Source organism: Podarcis tiliguerta (genome assembly GCF_965153285.1).
Source record: "Podarcis tiliguerta genome assembly, chromosome: 13".
In the NCBI taxonomy this organism is placed as follows: Eukaryota; Metazoa; Chordata; class Lepidosauria; order Squamata; family Lacertidae; genus Podarcis; species Podarcis tiliguerta.
The window spans coordinates 41,624,622-41,642,686 of record NC_139546.1 but is presented as its reverse complement, the minus strand read 5'-3'; the positions used below and the strand labels follow the sequence as shown (position 1 = coordinate 41,642,686).

Genomic DNA, 18,065 nt, shown 5'->3' with positions numbered 1-18,065 from the left:
TATCCTTCCCTTCTTTGCCCAACACTTCCCAAAGAGCAGAGGTTGGAGTATGCTATCATCCCAGAAAAGGGATATAAGCCATCATACCTGAGGCCACTATCTGGAATTCAAGGCTGAACAGAGATTTGATACGTTGTTTTAATGCAACACTTAAGAATCAGACCAAAGCATCCCTTGAATAACATTGAAGCTAAATAAGCAGAACATCAACAGCCATACTGTTTTCTTCCAAGACCCTCTTTTCAGCATTTTGGCCACTACCCCATGGACATCCTTGTTTCTCAGGGTGTAAATGATTGGGTTGAGAAGTGATGGCAATTTTCTTGTCATGATTTGGAGTTGTCCCTGACCAGGATCTCATATACATAAAGATTGGCCATTGGACTGACCCAGTATAAGCCAAATCCCATTGCCCATCTCATTCTGCTGGATATACAGATCCATCTTTAGTTTGTATCATCAGTTCTGCCCCAGCTGTAATTTGAGTCTTTCCATTCCAATCTACTCCTCTGGGCTGAGAGCTGGATCTGGCAAACAGAGGCAGTGGTACAAATTTCAATTCCAAATTTTCTGAGAATCAAATGCAATGGCAATAAGATGGTCTTATTGGTTTACCCGACAGCTTCCCCATTTTGCAAATAGTCCCATGTGCCCCAAAAGGCAACTGGCAGCTCCTAGTCAACATGACCACTTAAACAAGGTGGTGACACTCATTTGTGTTTCAAACCCCATCTTTGCAGAACCTTAGCTGCTGCCCTATGGACATCCTTGTTCCTAAGGGTGTAAATGATAGGATTGAGCAGGGGGCTGACCAAAATATAAAACACTGCGATTTTCTTGTCAAAATCAGAGGCTGTGCCCAACCCAGGTCTCATGTACATAGTGATGACAGTGCCGTAAAACACGGTGACAACCATCAAATGAGAGGTGCATGTTGAGAAGGCCTTTTGCCTGCCAGAGCTTGACTGCATTTTCAGTACAGTGGACAAAATGAGCCCATATGAGGTCAAAATAACAGAAAGAGGGCCCAGGAGGATGATAGCAGCTGCCATGAAAACTACAAACTCAGTGATGTGAGTGTTGGCACATGCAAGTTTCAGCACCACAGGTAGCTCACAGATGAAGTGGTTGACACGATTGGGGCCACAGAAAAGGTGGCTGAAAGTGCAGCCCACATTGATTGTTGCAAGAAGGATGCCTACCAGCCAGGAAACGGAAGCCAGTTGCAGTTGGCGCCACCTGCCCATGAGGATGGCATAAAGCAAGGGGTGGCAAATGGCCAAGTAACGGTCATAGGCCATGGCACCAAGCAAAACACATTCAGTGCCACCCAGGGTCAATACCAGGTGCATCTGGAGTGCACAACATGTTAAAGAAATGGCACCATTTCTGGTCAGGAGGTTGAACAGCATCTGGGGCAAGGTGCTGGTGACATAACATATCTCCAACCCTGCAAGGTGAGTCAGGAAGAAGTACATGGGTGTGTGGAGGTGAGAGTCAGTCCGAACAAGCATGATGATCACCAGGTTCCCCGCAATGGTAAGCAAATAGATGTTGAGGACGACCACAAAGAGCAAAATCTGGGTCTTGCGGTGGCTGGTGAGTCCCACCAAGATGAATTCAGTAATAGAAGTGAGGTTCTCAGCCTCCATTCTGGCTTCTCCCCCTACATTGATGGATAGAGAGAATAAGCAAAGAGAAGTTGGGATGAATGCAGTCATTTTCTTAAAAAAACAAAACCAAACCAGGGATGGTGTAGTTTTTTCTCCCAACACATACTTGGTTTCACCAGGAACCAACAGTATTCAGCCCCACTATCAACCTGAGCCTGTACTAGTTTAAAGAACAGGTGTAATTTCTGGAAACAGATGCTATTGTGAGACTATGTAATGGACTTATACAGTGGTACCTTGGTTCTCAAACTTGATCTGTTCCGGAAGTCCATTCCAAAACCAAAGCATTCCAAAACCAAGGAGCGCTTTCCCAAAGAAAGTAATGCAAAATGGATTAATCAGTTCCAGGTTTTTAAAAACAATCCCTAAAACAGCAATTTAACATGAATTTTACTATCAAACGATCCATAAAAGGAAAGACAGTATCGAACATAGATGATAAAAATTAAAATTATTTTTTTTTCTTACCTGCACTGATGATAGTCATTGTTTGGATGGGTGGTTTCTTAAATCCATTTCCACAGTCACACAATCAATCAACCAGTAGCTGAACTGGGTTTCACACAGTCACAAAAACAAATTAACTGAAAAAGTCTCAAAGGCAAAACTGCAAAATAAATAGCAAAAAAAAAAGTGCCAAACCTAATCCGATCTGAAAGTCAGTTTGACTTCTGAAATGTTCGAAAACCAAAGCGCAGCTTCTGATTGGTGCAGTTCCCCCGAAACAATAGCTGACAACCGCATTGGATGTTCGGCTTCTGAAAAACATTCGAAAACCGGAACACTTAATTCCGGGTTTTTGGTGTTTGAGAACCAAGGTACCACTGTAACGACCACGTTATATTGGAAACTTTCTTATTGAAAGTCTGTAATATTTTTATGAATCCAGCTTCCACCCAGAACACACCACAAAATCCATTGTCTACAGGTAAGTCCTGCAATACAACAGCATCCATCCTGACCCTTCAGACAGAGATTCACAACAGGATTTACACCAGACATTTCTTAGACAGCAGTACCAACCTAAGAACATGAAAAACAAATTAAAAAGAAAGACTGAAATAATCAGTCTGCTATAAGAGAGACCTACAGTGGTACCTCGGGTTACAGACGCTTCAGGTTACAGATGCTTCAGGTTACAGACTCCGCTAACTTTGCTTCAGGATAAGAACAGAAATCGTGCAGCAGCAGCGAGAGGTCCCATTAGCTAAAGTGGTACCTCAGGTTAAGAACAGTTTCAGGTTAAGAATGGACCTCCAGAACAAATTAAGTTCTTAACCCGAGGTACCACTGTAATAGATGAAGTCACATGACACCACTTGATGTCACTTATAGCTCTCAGCTAAAATGTCTTTGATATGTATCACCTACAGTTGGGGTAGCCAACATGGTGCCCTCCGTATGTTGCTGGGCTCCAGTTCCCATCAGCCTTAGTGAGCATGGCCAATGGTCAGGAATGCTGGGTGTTCTAGTCCAACAAATGGAGGGCATTACGTTGGCTTCCCCAGAGCTACAGGATGTGTGGCTCATCCTGGACAATATTACTTCCCTCTCTGTCTTAGGTCAAGTGTGGGGAACTTTTGGCCCTCCAGATGTTGTTGAATTATATGAGCCCCAGAAAACATGGCCATTGGTCAGGGATGGTGAGAGTCATGGTTCAGCAACATCTGGAGGGCCAAAGGTTTCCTCACACCTGACCTAAAGAACACAAGTTCATCCCAACCACCAAAACTGGGAGTGGGGAACATTTATATCCTGCCTTTCCAAAAAGATCAAGGTGGTTTAATGAAGAAACAAAAACAACATGTCTATAGATAAAGAATACAGTAAAGATACAATCACAATGTAATAAATCATGAAAACAGAAGATACAAGGAAGCGAAGTCAAAAATGTAAGAAGAGCAGTAAAAATTCATTAGTATCACCTTACTAACAACTGACGACTATCCAACAAAGGGAAGTGTGTACACCATGCGAGAAAAGCATCAAGGAAAAGGAAAAGTGGAGCTCTCTCGGTAGGGAATTCCAAAGTCTGCTTGTGATCACATCTAGGCTTCTGATGAAAGGGGTGTTCACACTGCGGTTTAAAGACCAAAAAGCATGTTGTTCTTGTTCTTCTTGTGCCTCCGTGGGTGAAGTCAAACTGCTGGAGAATCACAGCACCTTCTGTGGCTGGTAACTCGCAATTGCTGCTTCCTGCATTGTTTTTCTGTGTTAGCAGCACCAAAGAGACCTCCTGGGGCACAAGTCTAGGCAGTGTGTATGGAAGTCCTGGGCTGCCCTGACTAGAAGACCCCCCATTACTTGGCCTTGTTGATGTGGTCCAAAGGAAGCAGAGCAATACATTTAGCACCAGCTAGGCTGCAGGAGTTGCCAGAAGGAGGCATACAAGGCACCTGGTCATCCGCCCGAGGAACTTCAAATCATTTCACTGTGGCGGGCGGCCGAGGCGCAGAGCATTGCGCCCTCTCAAGCCCGCCCATTGGGTGACAATAGCGAATGAAAATTCGCTATTGTTACACTGATTCTCCTCCTGGCCAATCAGGGAGCGGGTCCTCCCGCTTCCTGATTGGCCAAAAGGCAAACCTCACACCATTGGCCGAGGAGGAGGCACCACGGGAGGACTGAGGACTCGAGGTCAGAGACGTGGGGACTGAAGGAAGCTGCCGTGAGGTAAGCGGGCCACGGAAAAATTATCAAACATTTACTGGTCCGCGGCGATAAAAAGGTTGGGGAGCACTGCCCTAGATGAGCTGCCTTCCCAGACTGACAAGCCCCATCTGCCCCTTCTTTGCCTCTGCTGCAAGTGCAGTGTTTTCTTGACCATTGGACCCACAATTGGTCTTGTATGTTCAATCCACCAGAGCCTGTCTTCAAGTGCAGGGGAAGCCCCTAATGCACTGAGGGTATGAGACCCATCGGCTATCCTCATCTGTTATAGCCAGCCAGTTGAATCCATTCCTGGGTTGTAGCCACTGTCACAGGTGGGAACTGAGTGCAGGGTGGAGACCAAAGGTAGACAAACTACCCCAGAAGGAACACGACCTGTCCCCCCCACCTCCCCTAACACCCCTCCACTAACACCCCATGCACCCTAAAAGCATGTGACAGTCCACATTTCCAATGAGTTCCATAATCTATAAGACTGAGATGGAAAGAAATGGCTTTCTGCTGAATTGGATGAATCTTTCCATCTTTGACTAGCAACAGCTGTCCATGACCTCAGGTAGATGTCTTTTTATTACCGGAGATCCTTTAATGCCAGATGCATTGGACATGCAAAACATGTGCTCTTACACTTAAGCTACCTGTATAGGGCTCCGCCAACTAATTTTTGATGATCTCTGTGGTTAGACAAAACCACCTGCTGCATCTGCCAATATTTATGGTATCAGAAGACGAACACCATCCTTGCTCCCCGCCCCCCTGCAATTTATCAAAGATCTGAGGTCCCAGTGAAAAAATAAAGATGTTTATTGTACTCTGCAGATACTCTGCAGATTCTGCAATCCCCTTGGTGGTTTCCTGTGGATCATTAACAGCTTGTTGTTTCTTGGGCCTTCTGGGTCCCAAAGCAATTAACATAGCAAAATGCGGAGGGGGGAAACATTCTTCAAACTTTTCAACACAGAAAGTTGTGATGAAGAATGTAACACACAATTCATTCATCCGTTGATCTGTATGCCACTTTCCTGCAAAATTGTGCCTAAAGCAGATCAATATTCATATTAGGAATGTATAGGGAAAATCATAATATCAATAAGTATGAAAACAAAATGAATTCATACAGTATTATATGAAACAGTACAATGCAAACAAAACAACAGAAATGTGCTAACCTAATTTAGCAATTCAAAAGCAAATATGAAAGAGAATAATGCCTAATATAAATAAAATAATAATATATGAGTCTGGGACGGAGGGGTCCACCATTCCAAAAATACATTCTACAGAGAGTCACCACAAATTACTTACCTGTGTGGGGTGGTAGCCACACCCCTCACTTTGAGAAGCCATCCTCCCAGCTTCCCCCTGGATCTCCTCTCACAATCACTTTCCCCTTCCATACCTGTTCATGAGCCATGTTTGTGCACTATTCATGTGTACAGCAATTTGGCAGTCACTCAGGAGCAGAGCCGCACATTTAGCCCTGCAACTAACATTACTTGTTGAACTACAACTTCCATCACCCCTAGCTAGCAAGGCCAGAGCTCAGGGATGATGGGAGTTGTAGTCCAACAACATCTGGGAACCCACAGGTTGAGAACCGCTGCCCTAGAGCGGTTCACTTTTCACCATCCCAACTCCATTTCTGGAGCCAGTTCTCTCTTACATTATGTAGCCCCATTTCACACCCTTGTTTTCACTCCCATTGCGTCCTCCCATCTCCTTTGGTGCAATCCCACTTATACCAAACCCTCTGGTGATCTCTCCCATGGTGGATGATCTTCAGTAGCCTAGGAACAGAGGAGAAAGCTATTTCCTTGTTCTGCTGGATCTCTCAGTGGCTTTTGATACCATTGAGCATAGTATCCTTCTGGATTGTCTAGAGGAGTTGGGAGCTGCAGGCACTGTTATGCAGTGGTTCTGCTCCTTCCTCCTGGACCACATCGAGAAAGTGATGTTGGGGGATGAGTATTCAGATCCTTGGGTGTTCACTTGTGGAGCGCCTCAGGACTCTGTCCTCTCCCCCATGCTTTTCAACATCTATATGAAGCCGTTTGGATAGATCATCAGGGGGGTTGAGCTGGGTGCTCACCTGTATGCAGATGATACCCAGTTCTACCTCTCCTTTAAAACAGAACCAATGAATGTCCTGTGTGAGTGTCTGTAGGCGGTTGGAGGGTGGATGGTGGTTAATGGGCTTTGAAGACACTCAAACTCAGGACAGAAGGGGAAAACGTGCCAAGAGGAAGGCACGCTTAGTAAATCCACACCGTGATCAACTCCCACCCGGAATCCAATGTCCCCACTGTGGAAGGACGTATGGATCCAGAATTGGTCTCCACAGTCACTTACAGACTCATTGTTAAAACCGTGTTTATGGAAGACAATCTTACTCAGCTGGGGCTGCATGCAGACGAACAAAGAAACGAGAGCCAGTGAAAGGGCTCTTGCTTTGGAGTAAGATCCGCCCCTCCCTCTTTTACAGAAACACAGATTCTGGAACGGCAGCTGCTTGCATCTCTTCTCTGATATACTTCCAATAGTCTTCTCTCTATGCACACAACTGCTTGCTATGGTTATCTGACTAAATGTTCATTGGGCACTTTAGAGATATAGATTCCCCCCCCCCTCATGTGCACATTTACATTGTCTTGGGGAAGTGGAGAAACATGGGGAACATGAGGTGGCTTACTAGCCAGCTCAAGGGCCTGGCCTATCAGTCATCCAGCCCTGCAAAAATCCAGCTTCTCCTGAGGCAGCAGATGGAGAGAACTCAATCAATTATGGGGGAAAGAATACAGATATGGTGTCGAGTTTCCACACCTTTTAGTTGTAAAGTCCTTTGGACACACATAAAAATACACCAAAGAAAAGCATAACTTGGACCTGTTATGTGTTCAGACCTTTAAAACCTCCCCTTAAATAAACTCAAATTTTGGTTTGGTTTTTGACAGAATTTTTGCCACAACTTTATTGATTACAGCACGTGAGTGGTTGCGTAGGCTCTGGTTCAACTAGCTCCCTGCACCGTTGCAGGTAGCGCCGACCAAGGGCACCAGCATAGATCAACCTAGGGTGAACACCTGGCTAAACGGAAAGCCGGGAACAGGCTATCTCCACCACCCAGATGTCCCCCTGGACTCAGGCACAGGCACAACCCCCTCTCAAGGGTTAACCAAACTATCGAGTCCCAGGATTCCTCTATCAGAATAACCTCCACAAAGGGATGGTGAGAGAGTTCTCCCATCCCTATCACCTGAACCGGAGCCTATCCGCCACACAAGCACTGCACTCACCACCAACCACTTAAACCTGCAACCAATCCCTTAACCCCGCTGACATGGAAGGCAGCCACAAATCATTCCCAATTACAAACAGATGAACCCCATCAAGCCTGTAAAGGGACGCATCACAGAAGGTAATGCCCGGGTGACGGATCAAGAACCTTCTTGACCACAGCGCTCTGGAAGCGCCTCCTGGCCCTCTCAGTGGCAGCTGGGTATCGGCTACCACACCACACATGTCGCTTCAGCAACTGCGACCAAAAAGTTTTGAGTCCAGCAGGAGCTGCCTTCAACTCTTCCAAGTCCTCCTGCATGCGGGTCCGCAGGCTCAAGCGGGAGCTTCCAGCAAATCATTCTCACCCAGCTGCACCACTGTCGTGAATTTATTTAGGGGGGAGGTCTCTGGGTCTGAGCACACAAAAGCTGGGTTTTCCTCAAGAAAACCAATAGCTCCCTGGATGGCCTCATCCATCGCCCATGCTTGAGGGTCACCAATGCTGTACTCTAGTCTTCTGCTGTACTATTTAGTCCTATGAACATCTTACCTACTGTCCTCCCAGCCACATCCTGAAATCTCCCTCCTTTGCTGATTCCCCTACTTCACTCCACTGAACCACAACACTGAAGTCAGCTTGTTAACTCTTTTGCTAGTCTGTGTCAAAGATTCAGTATTAATGGGTGGCAGGTAGATGCCTCTTTACTTGATGAGTGCAATTCACAACATTCACCTGTAACTTGAAAAATGTTCAATGTTGGATACAGGAGACGACTGGCTAAATAAAGTATGTGACCAATTGACCGATATGATTCAAGTGAGAGAAGGCAGACAGGATTATGATCAGTTTGTTGAAAAAATATTATTATTATTGTATATTGAGGTAGTAAGGTGCAGGAAAATATAAATCCATATGCATTGCTGGGAGGCTTTGAGGTTGCATGCTACACTCAATTTATTGAACTTCATTGGAAAACGAATGATAACAGTATTTTTCTTTCCCCTCTTTTTTCCTCCCCTCCCCCCACCTTATTTTATTGTGATCTTTCCAAATATATTTTGTTATGTTATTGTTGTATAATATCAAAAACATTAAATATTCTTGTATTATGCAATATAACACCTTGTATTCTCTGGAGGAAAGTCAGGATAGAAATATAATAAAAAAGTTATATAAACTTGTTTTAGAACTCTCTTGCCTGTTGGTGAACGAGAAGCAGCTCTTCGTCATGGACAAAGTAGTAACTTCATGACCCAGCAGACAATGCAAAAAATCATGAAGTCTGAGCAACATTTGCACATTATTCATTCTAGTAGGCAACTCTCAACTCTTTTTCAAAATGGCCAGTCGTCTCAGTGCCTTGGCTGTTGCACCATGAATATCCTTGTTCCGCAGAGTATAAATGATAGGATTAAGCAAAGGAGTGACCACAATGTAAAAGACAGCAATTTTCTTGTCACGGTCAGAAGTTGAACCCGACCGTGGAATCATGTACATAGAGATGACAGTGCTATAGAACAAGGTGACCACGATCAGGTGGGAGCCACATGTGGAGAGGGCCTTGCGCAGTCCAGCGGTTGACCTCATTTGCAATACTGAGGAGAGAACAAGCCCGTAGGATATAAGGATAATTGTCAGAGGAATTAATAGCAATACTACTGATGCCAAGAATATGAAAGCCTCTGTGAGGTGTGTGTTGGCACATGAAAGTTTCAGCACCACCGGCAGCTCACAAAAGAAGTGGTTGATGTGGTTGGCATGGCAGAAGGGGAGGCCAAGAGTGCTCCCCACGTTTATCGAAGCAAGGAGGAAGCCACCTGCCCAACAGAGCGAGGCAAGCAAGACTTGACGCCCCCAGCCCATGATACTGACATATAATAGAGGATGGCAGATAGCTAAGCAGCGGTCATAGGCCATGGCACTGAGAAGAAGACATTCAGTCCCACCCAGGGCCAATGTGATGTACATCTGGGTCATACAGCAGGTGAAGGAGATGGCACCATTGCCAGACAGGAGGTGAGCCAGCATCTGGGGCAACGTGGTGGTGACATAACAGATCTCCAGGCCCGAAAGGTTTGTCAGGAAGAAGTACATGGGTGTGTGGAGGGAAGAGTTGGCCCACACAAGCATAATGATCACCAGGTTCCCCATAATGGTGAGGGAGTAGATGATGAAGATGACCACAAAGAGTAGAATCTGTGTCCTTCGGTCATTGGGGAATCCCATCAATATAAAATATTTGATAGAGGTCAAGTTCTCATCACCTATTCTGACCTCTTCCCTGCAGAGAAAGGGAAACAGTGAAAGAGCAGCAACACGCTCAGGAAACGGGGCATGTCTCAAACAAGCTGTGTTCCACTCATCGCAATATCGGATTGATCCCAGAACAAGCTAATCTAAGACTGCAAGTGCACAATTGTCTCATTCCAAACAGATGAAAACCTTCCCACAGGGCATGAATAGAGAGATATTCACCCCATTTGTGTGTTACTTTCAAATAAGAAAGGCTACTAGGTAACATACACTGCTTATCATTGAGTCATACAGGCCATAGTTGGCAAATATAGTTCAAACCATGGTTTCACATCAGAGTTTTTGTGGTTTTATATTTTGATTTAGTTCTGTGAACTGCCCTGAGACCTCCAGGTATAGGGCAGTATATAAATTCATTTAAAAAACAAATCATAGGAGCCAACTCCTAGGGGCCGAGGCCCATTCAGCTCCCCCAATAAAATATTTGAGGTGACTGGGACCCGCTAAGTCAGTCATAGGCAAACTCGGCCCTTCAGATGTTTTGGGACTACAACTCCCATCATCCCTGACCACTGGTCCTGTTAGCTATGGATGATGGGAGTTGTAGTTCCAAAACATCTGGACGGCCGAGTTTGCCTATGCCTGCCCTAAGTTGCCCCTTCATGGATCACTGCCTTGCCGTGGTGAAGGGGCTTGAATAACTCAGAGAAGCTATGAACTATGCCGAGCAGGGCACCCAAGATGAACAGGTCATAGTGGAGAGTTTTGACCAAACGTGATCCACCTGGAGCAGGAACCTGCAAGCCACTCCAGTATCCCTGCCAAGAAAACTCCATGGACAAAGGCAACAGGCATATTAAAGTTATGACACTGGAAGATGAGCCCCTCAGGTCGGAAGGCATCCAACATGCTACTGAGGAAGAGCGGAGGACAAGTACAAGTAGATCCAGAGCTGATGAAGCGGCTGGGCCAAAGCTGAAAGGGCGTTCAGTTGCAGATATGCCTGGAAGCGAAAGGAAAGTCCAATGCTGTAAAGAAAAATATTGCATAGGAACCTGGAATGTAAGAACCATGAACCTTGGTAAGTTGGATGTGGTCAAAAATGAGATGGCAAGAATAAATATTGACATCTTGGGCATCAGTGAACTAAAATGGGCGGAAATGGGCGAATTCAGTTCGGATGACCATCATATCTACTACTGTGGTCAAGAATCCCGTAAAAGAAATGGAGTGGCCCTCATAGTCAACAAAAGAATGGCAAAAGCTGTACTGGGATGCAATCTAAAAAATGATAGAATGATCTCGATACGAATCTAAGGCAGACCTTTTAACATCACAGTAATCCAAGTTTATGCACCAACCACTGGTGCTGAAGAAACTGAAATTGACCAATTCTATGAAGACTTACAACACCTTATAGAAATGACACCGAAGAAGGATGTTCTTCTCATTATAGGGGATTGGAATGCTAAAGTAGGGAGTCAAGAGATAAAAGGAACAACTGGCAAGTTTGGCCTTGGAATTCAAAACGAAGCAGGGCAAAGGCTAATAGAGTTCTGCCAAGAGAACAAGCTGGTCATCACAAACACTCTTTTCCAACAACACAAGAGACGACTCTACACATGGACATCACCAGATGGGCAGCATCGAAATCAGATTGATTATATTCTCTGCAGCCAAAGATGGAGAAGCTCTATACAGTCAGCAAAAACAAGAACTGGAGCTGACTGTGGCTCAGATCATCAGCTTCTTATAGCAAAATTCAAGCTTAAACTGAAGAAAGTAGGAAAAACCACTGGGCCGGTAAGATACAATCTAAACCAAATCCCTTATGAATACACAGTGGAAGTGAGGAACAGGTTTAAGGATTTAGATTTGGTGGACAGAGTGCCTGAAGAACTATGGATGGAGGATCGAAACATTATACAGGAGGCAGCAACGAAAACCATCCCAATGAAAAGGAAATGCAAGAAAGCAAAGTGGCTGTCCAAAGAGGCCTTACAAATAGCGGGGGAGAGAAGGCAAGCAAAATGCGAGGGAGATAGAGAAAGATACAGGAAATTGAATGCAGAATTCCAAAAAATAGCAAGGAGAGACAAGAAGACCTTCTTAAACGAGCAATGCAAAGAAATAGAGGAAAACAATAGAATGGGAAAAACCAGAGATCTGTTCAAGAAAATTGGAGATATGAAAGGAACATTTCGTACAAAGATTACCATAATAAAAGACAAAAATGGAAAGGACCTAACAAAAGCAGAAGACATCAAGAAGAGGTGGCAAGAATACACAGAGGAATTATACCAGAAAGAAATGGATGTCTTGTACACCCCGGGTAGTGTGGTTGCTGACCTTGAGCCAGACATCCTGGAGAGTGAAGTCAAATGGGCTTTAGAAAGCACTGCTAATAACAAGGCCAGTGGAAGTGATGATATTCCGGCTGAACTATTTAAAATTTTAAATGATGATGCTGTCAAAGTGCTACACTCAATATGCCAGCAAATTTGGAAAACTCAGCAGTGGCCAGAGGATTGGAGAAGATCAGTCTACATCCCAATCCCAAAGAAGGGCAGTGCCAAAGAATGCTCCAACTACCGCACAATTGCACTCATTTCACACGCTAGCAAGGTTATGCTTAAAATTCTACAAGGCAGGCTTAAGCAGTATGTGGACCGAGAACTCCCAGAAGTGCAAGCTGGATTTCGAAGGGGCAGAGGAACCAGAGACCAAATTGCAAACATGCGCTGGATTATGGAGAAAGCTAGAGAGTTCCAGAAAGACATCTACTTCTGCTTCATTGACTATGCAAAAGCCTTTGACTGTGTCGACCACAGCAAACTATGGCAAGTTCTTAAAGAAATGGGGGTGCCTGATCACCTCATCTGTCTCCTGAGAAATCTCTATGTGGGACAAGAAGCTACAGTTGGAACTGGATATGGAACAACTGGTTTGTTCAAAATTGGGAAAGGAGTACGGCAAGGCTGTATATTGTCTCCCTGTTTGTTTAACTTATATGCAGAATTCATCATGCGAAAGGCTGGACTGGATGAATCCCAAGCCGGAATTAAGATCGCCAGAAGAAATATCAACAACCTCAGGTATGCAGATGACACAACCTTGATGACAGAAAGTGAGGAGGAATTAAAGAACCTTTTAATGAGGGTGAAAGAGGAGAGCGCAAAATATGGTCTGAAACTCAACATCAAAAAAACGAAGATCATGGCCACTGGTCCCATCACCTCCTGGCAAATAGAAGGGGAAGAAATGGAGGCAGTGAGAGATTTTACTTTTTTGGGCTCCATGATCACTGCAGATGGTGACAGCAGTCACGAAATTAAAAGATGCCTGCTCCTTGAGAGAAAGGCGATGGCAAACCTAGACAGCATCTTAAAAAGCAGAGAGATCACCTTGCCAACAAAGGTCCGTATAGTTAAAGCCATGGTTTTCCCAGTAGTGATGTATGGAAGTGAGAGCTGGACCATCAAGAAGGCTGATCGCCCAAGAATTGATGCTTTTGAATTATGGTGCTGGAGGAGACTCTTGAGAGTCCCATGGACTGCAAGAAGATCAAACGTATCCATTCTTAAGGAAATCAGCCCTGAGTGCTCACTGGAAGGACAGATCATGAAACTGAGGCTCCAATACTTTGGCCACCTCATGAGAAGAGAAGACTCCCTGGAAAAGACCCTGATGTTGGGAAAGATGGAGGGCACAAGGAGAAGGGGACGACAGAGGATGAGATGGTTGGACAGTGTTCTCGAAGCTACAAACCTGAGTCTGACCAAACTGCGGGAGGCAGTGGAAGACAGGAGTGCCTGGCATACTCTGGTCCATGGGGTCACGAAGAGTCAGAAAACGACTAAACGACTAAACAACAACAAGCCCTAAGTTGATGGGCATTACCATTCAAATAATGTGTATAAACCATGTCATGTGATGAATTATGAAGGGTGGAGCTTACCTCCCCTCCCCAATATTTTATTCCACTTGACACCCCTGGAGAGAATAGTTTACTGGAATAAAATAGATGTTTTAAGGGAGACCACCATTGTATGTATGTAGCCCTTCTTCACAATATCCATTAAAACAAGAAATTAGGCTACATTCACACACACACACACACACACACACACACACACACAATATCCCATTTCCAAATTGAAGAACATGATCTTACCACTGCTCTTCTCTTTGTTGTTCTTCAGCAACCCCCAAATAGTTATCCATGTCACTGGTATGTGCAACTGTAAATGATAGCTGAGGGGGTTCCAGTCAGCTGTCTTAGCGTGAGACGTTGAACAATCAAAGGAATTGTCAGTAATCTCAAGGAGGAACTTGCTGCATCTCTCCTAAAGGGGCTTCTGCTGAGGGGGGGGGCAGCTCTGTGCTGCTTGGAAAGATTGCCTGTTGCAGGGCACTCAGTAGTCTAATGCCTTGTGGTTTGCTTGCAGTTTGCTTCTGCTAACCTTTCTGAAATCAAATTGGTTGTGGGGGGAAATGGATCAACACATGGCCCAACCAATCAGTGCTGTGCCTCCCTGCTCTAAGCAAGTGGGGCAGGTTGGTCTAAGGCTGACACAAGGTCCAAACAATCAGTGCTATGAACATCTAGATTCATCTCAAACAGGAAAATGCATGTTTTCCTTGCCTCCCATCCTAAAGAAAAAGTTATATGTATGTTCGCAGGTCATCAGGTGGTTGTCCTTCTCTGTCCTGTGAACTGGGTTCCTTTAACTGGAGATGGACCACAGATAGACCACAGAAAAAGTCTTGCTCTCCTGCTGATATGCTTCTTCAAGTACCTGGCCAGATGCTTGATGATCCTCCAACCTAGTTTTAATGCCTACCAAAGTGGGGTTCAACACAACCTGGCTTGCTCAACTGCCTATTCCCAACATTAGAAATTGGACAGCACACCAGTATTTGTATTCTCCCTATGAAGTTTTGCATTCTTTTCCCCTTGCTTGCTATTCATTATGATAATGAGGTCGGTGCAGCTACTCCACAGGGACTCCCTTGGCGCCTTTCTTCTCTTCAGTCATTAATAGGTGTTTATTTCCTGAACCTCATGGGGCTTCATGTTCTTAACATACCACAGATATGGAAGAATAATTCTATGCTGGCTTTGAATCAGAATTGTATGCATTGTAATAAAAACAAATAAGCACATTTCACATTCTGTTATCTGAATGTATGCAAACTGAGCATATTTGAATTCGTCTCTGTGGGTTTCATGTTTTCCTTAGCATTTAGGGCGCATGGTATGCTCTTGGGAAGTTGCCTTATACTGAGTCAGATTATTGGTCCAACTAGCTCAGGGTCACCTATGCTGAGTAGCAACTGCTGTCCAGAATTTCAGAAAGGGGACATTTTCAGAGATTTTTAATTTGCAGGTTGCCATCCGGATTTGGCTCTGGGGTGAACTGGAATGGGTGCACACCAGACCAGGCCCAGTCCAGATTTATCAATTATGCTGTGCCCACTTGCAATTCCCAAGCAGCTGGTATCCAGAGGAACAGTGACTCTGACAATGGAGATGTAATACAGACATTGATATCCTTATCCTCTATGAATCTGTCCAATCCGCCTTTAAAACCATTGTGGGAGCATGTTCCATTATGAGTTGCTGCTGCCAGCTCTAACTCCCTGTCGGCCTTGCAAGCATTTGTGCCAGACAGGGATGGCATGAGTACCTGATCTGCCTTCGCATTCACCCAATTCTAATTTAGGAGGGTCCAGATTTCCTCCTAAAGCATCTGTGAAGGTAGATTCTGCCACTGTGTAACCCCTGACAGTTAAGTCCAGTCATGAATGACTCTGGGGTTGCAGCGCTCATCTCGCTTTACAGGCCGAGGGAGCTGGCGTTTGTCCGCAGACAGTTTTTCCGGGTCATGTGGCTAGAATGACTAAGTGAAACTAGAGCAGTGCATGGAAACACCATTTACCTTCCCACTGGAGTGGTACCTATTTATCTACTTGCACTTTGATGTGCTTTCAAACTGCTAGGTTGGCAGGAGCTGGGACTAAGCAACGGGAGCTCACCCCATTGCGGGGATTCGAACCACCAACCTTCTGATTGGCAAGCCTCAGTGGTTTAGACCACAGCTCCACCCGCATCCCTCAATCTCCCCAGATGCCTTCAGAAATATGACATTCTCCTTGTCAGTGCTGCTCTCCAAAAACATTTTTCCATCTCCGCCAAGCTAAGCAGTTGGCTCCTTACCTCTCTCGCCCTGACCTAGCCACAGTGATCCACGCGACGGTCACCTCCAGACTGGATTATTGTAACTCGCTCTACGTGGGGCTGCCCTTGAGACTGACCCAGAAACTCCAGCGGGTGCAGAATGCTGCAGCAAGACTCCTTACGGGGTCTTCGCTGCGAGATCACATTCACCCAGTGCTATACCAGCTGCACTGGCTCCCGGTGGAGTATAGGATCAGGTTTAAGGTGCTGGTTTTAACCTTTAAAGCCCTATACGGCCTAGGACCCTCGTACTTACGGGACCGCCTCTCCTGGTATGCCCCACAGAGAAACTTACGGTCTTCAAATAAAAACATCTTGAAGGTCCCAGGCCACAGAGATGTTAGGCTGGCCTCAACTAGAGCCAGGGCTTTTTCGGCCGTGGCTCCGATCTGGTGGAACACTCTGTCACAAGAGACCAGGGCCCTGCGGGACTTGACATCTTTCCGCAGGGCCTGCAAGACAGAACTGTTCCACCAGGCCTTTGGCCTGGGCACAGCCTGACTCCGTCCCTCGGTTATCTTCGCAGAGCTCTGGCCCAACGGTTGCCAGTGGCTTGAATTAATTAATTTTATAATGAATGATTTTAGAGTGTTGTTTGTGCTGTACTTTTGTACTGTTTTATTGTTGTTAGCCGCCCTGAGCGTGGCTTCGGCTGGGGAGGGCGGGATATAAATAAAATATATTATTATTATTATTAATAATAATAATATTCTGAGCTATTTCTGTTCTCTATAAATTCCCTTTCTATGCAAGCACTTATAGTTGAAATTCTCCCTTTGGGAGGGTCAAACTATTTTCTTAAGCTCCATCCACAATGTCCTATCTGGCATGGCATCTGTGACTAATATTGCCCTTTTCCAGGTAAAACTTTAAGAGGATCTTTTATGTATCAAAACCTTTGGTTCAATGGTTGACGTAGCATCTTAGATTATCCCAGAATCATGTACCATGTTTTTGGGCGGGTGTCTATGGTCACCCTCCATATCAGCACACATAATATTGAGGGTATAGTGAAGAGTCTCAGTATCTTATTTTAGCCAATGTATTTATTTACTTAAGCCAATATACTTCAGGGTTATAGAAGAGGGGGGAAATCAGTCACATACAGAATATATCACCTGACAAGGGAATACAAAAATAAGGCAATATAATCAAGTGTATTCAATTGTAGAGTTGAAGCAAATATATTTAATTACCTGGGAATACAAGCGTGAGGTTATTTTTTAAAGAGAAGACTGAGTTGGTACCAAAAGAGAGCAATGTCTATACCTCATCTCTCCTTTGAAGAGACAAGACTTAAGATACACACCTAAATTCAATTGCTAACTTCACTACTGTGAAGGGAAGATATAGCTTGGCCCTAAAATCCTTGAATTTCTGCAGGTGCTGCTGGTAAGATCGCCTGGTGCCCTAAACCCACTATGGCAGAAGTGATGGCATACTGGGAAGTCAAATTCCAAAGTTCCACAGAACGCACAGAATCCACTGGGTTCCAGCTCCCAGAATAGCTCCATCAGGAACCAAGAGAGGGCATCAGCAATGCAATTCTGCAGGCCTGGGATGTGATGGGTCACAAACAAGATATTAAAGCATGCCTTAATAACTCTCCAAACCTGTGCTTTGTAGGCATAGGACATGCAGAAGTGTGTGTAAGCCCTGAGTGGGTATAGCATTGCAAATGAAATCTGAAAACAGCCCTCTATCTTGGCTACTGTACCTTGGCTTTGGTGTTCCAATAAAAAGAAAATTATTTTCGTTGGGCGGGGGAGAAAAATATTGAAGTCAGAAGGAGGATCTGGTGGGAATTCCCAGCATCCCTGTCTCCCTTCCAGGAGGATTTGGTGCTCGGATCTCCTCAGCAGCAGTGTTGGCTCCAGAAAAGAGAGACGTTATCAAGATTTGGTTGTGAACAATGACCCATGCAAGGACTAGCAAGTCGAGGAGCTGGCAC

At 45.0% G+C, this 18,065-nt stretch overlaps 2 protein-coding genes across 2 annotated transcripts; both read right to left on the bottom strand.

The window, feature by feature from the left end:
* On the bottom strand, window positions 1-3,969 carry LOC310662072 (olfactory receptor 2D2-like). Its single transcript, XM_083408838.1, has 3 exons — window positions 3,599-3,969; window positions 2,142-2,431; window positions 1-1,666 (listed from the first exon to the last, which is right to left on the bottom strand). Exons 2-3 carry the CDS (start codon window positions 2,158-2,160, stop codon window positions 711-713), a joined length of 975 nt encoding a protein of 324 aa, XP_083264964.1. The 5' UTR covers window positions 2,161-2,431; window positions 3,599-3,969; the 3' UTR covers window positions 1-710.
* Window positions 3,970-8,943: 4,974 nt separating this feature from the next.
* LOC310661372 (olfactory receptor 2D3-like) lies at window positions 8,944-9,846 on the bottom strand (the record flags this gene model as incomplete). Its single annotated transcript, XM_083407217.1, has 1 exon — window positions 8,944-9,846. The coding sequence occupies one exon, from the start codon at window positions 9,844-9,846 to the stop codon at window positions 8,944-8,946; it is 903 nt and encodes a 300-aa protein (XP_083263343.1).
* Window positions 9,847-18,065: the final 8,219 nt, after the last annotated feature.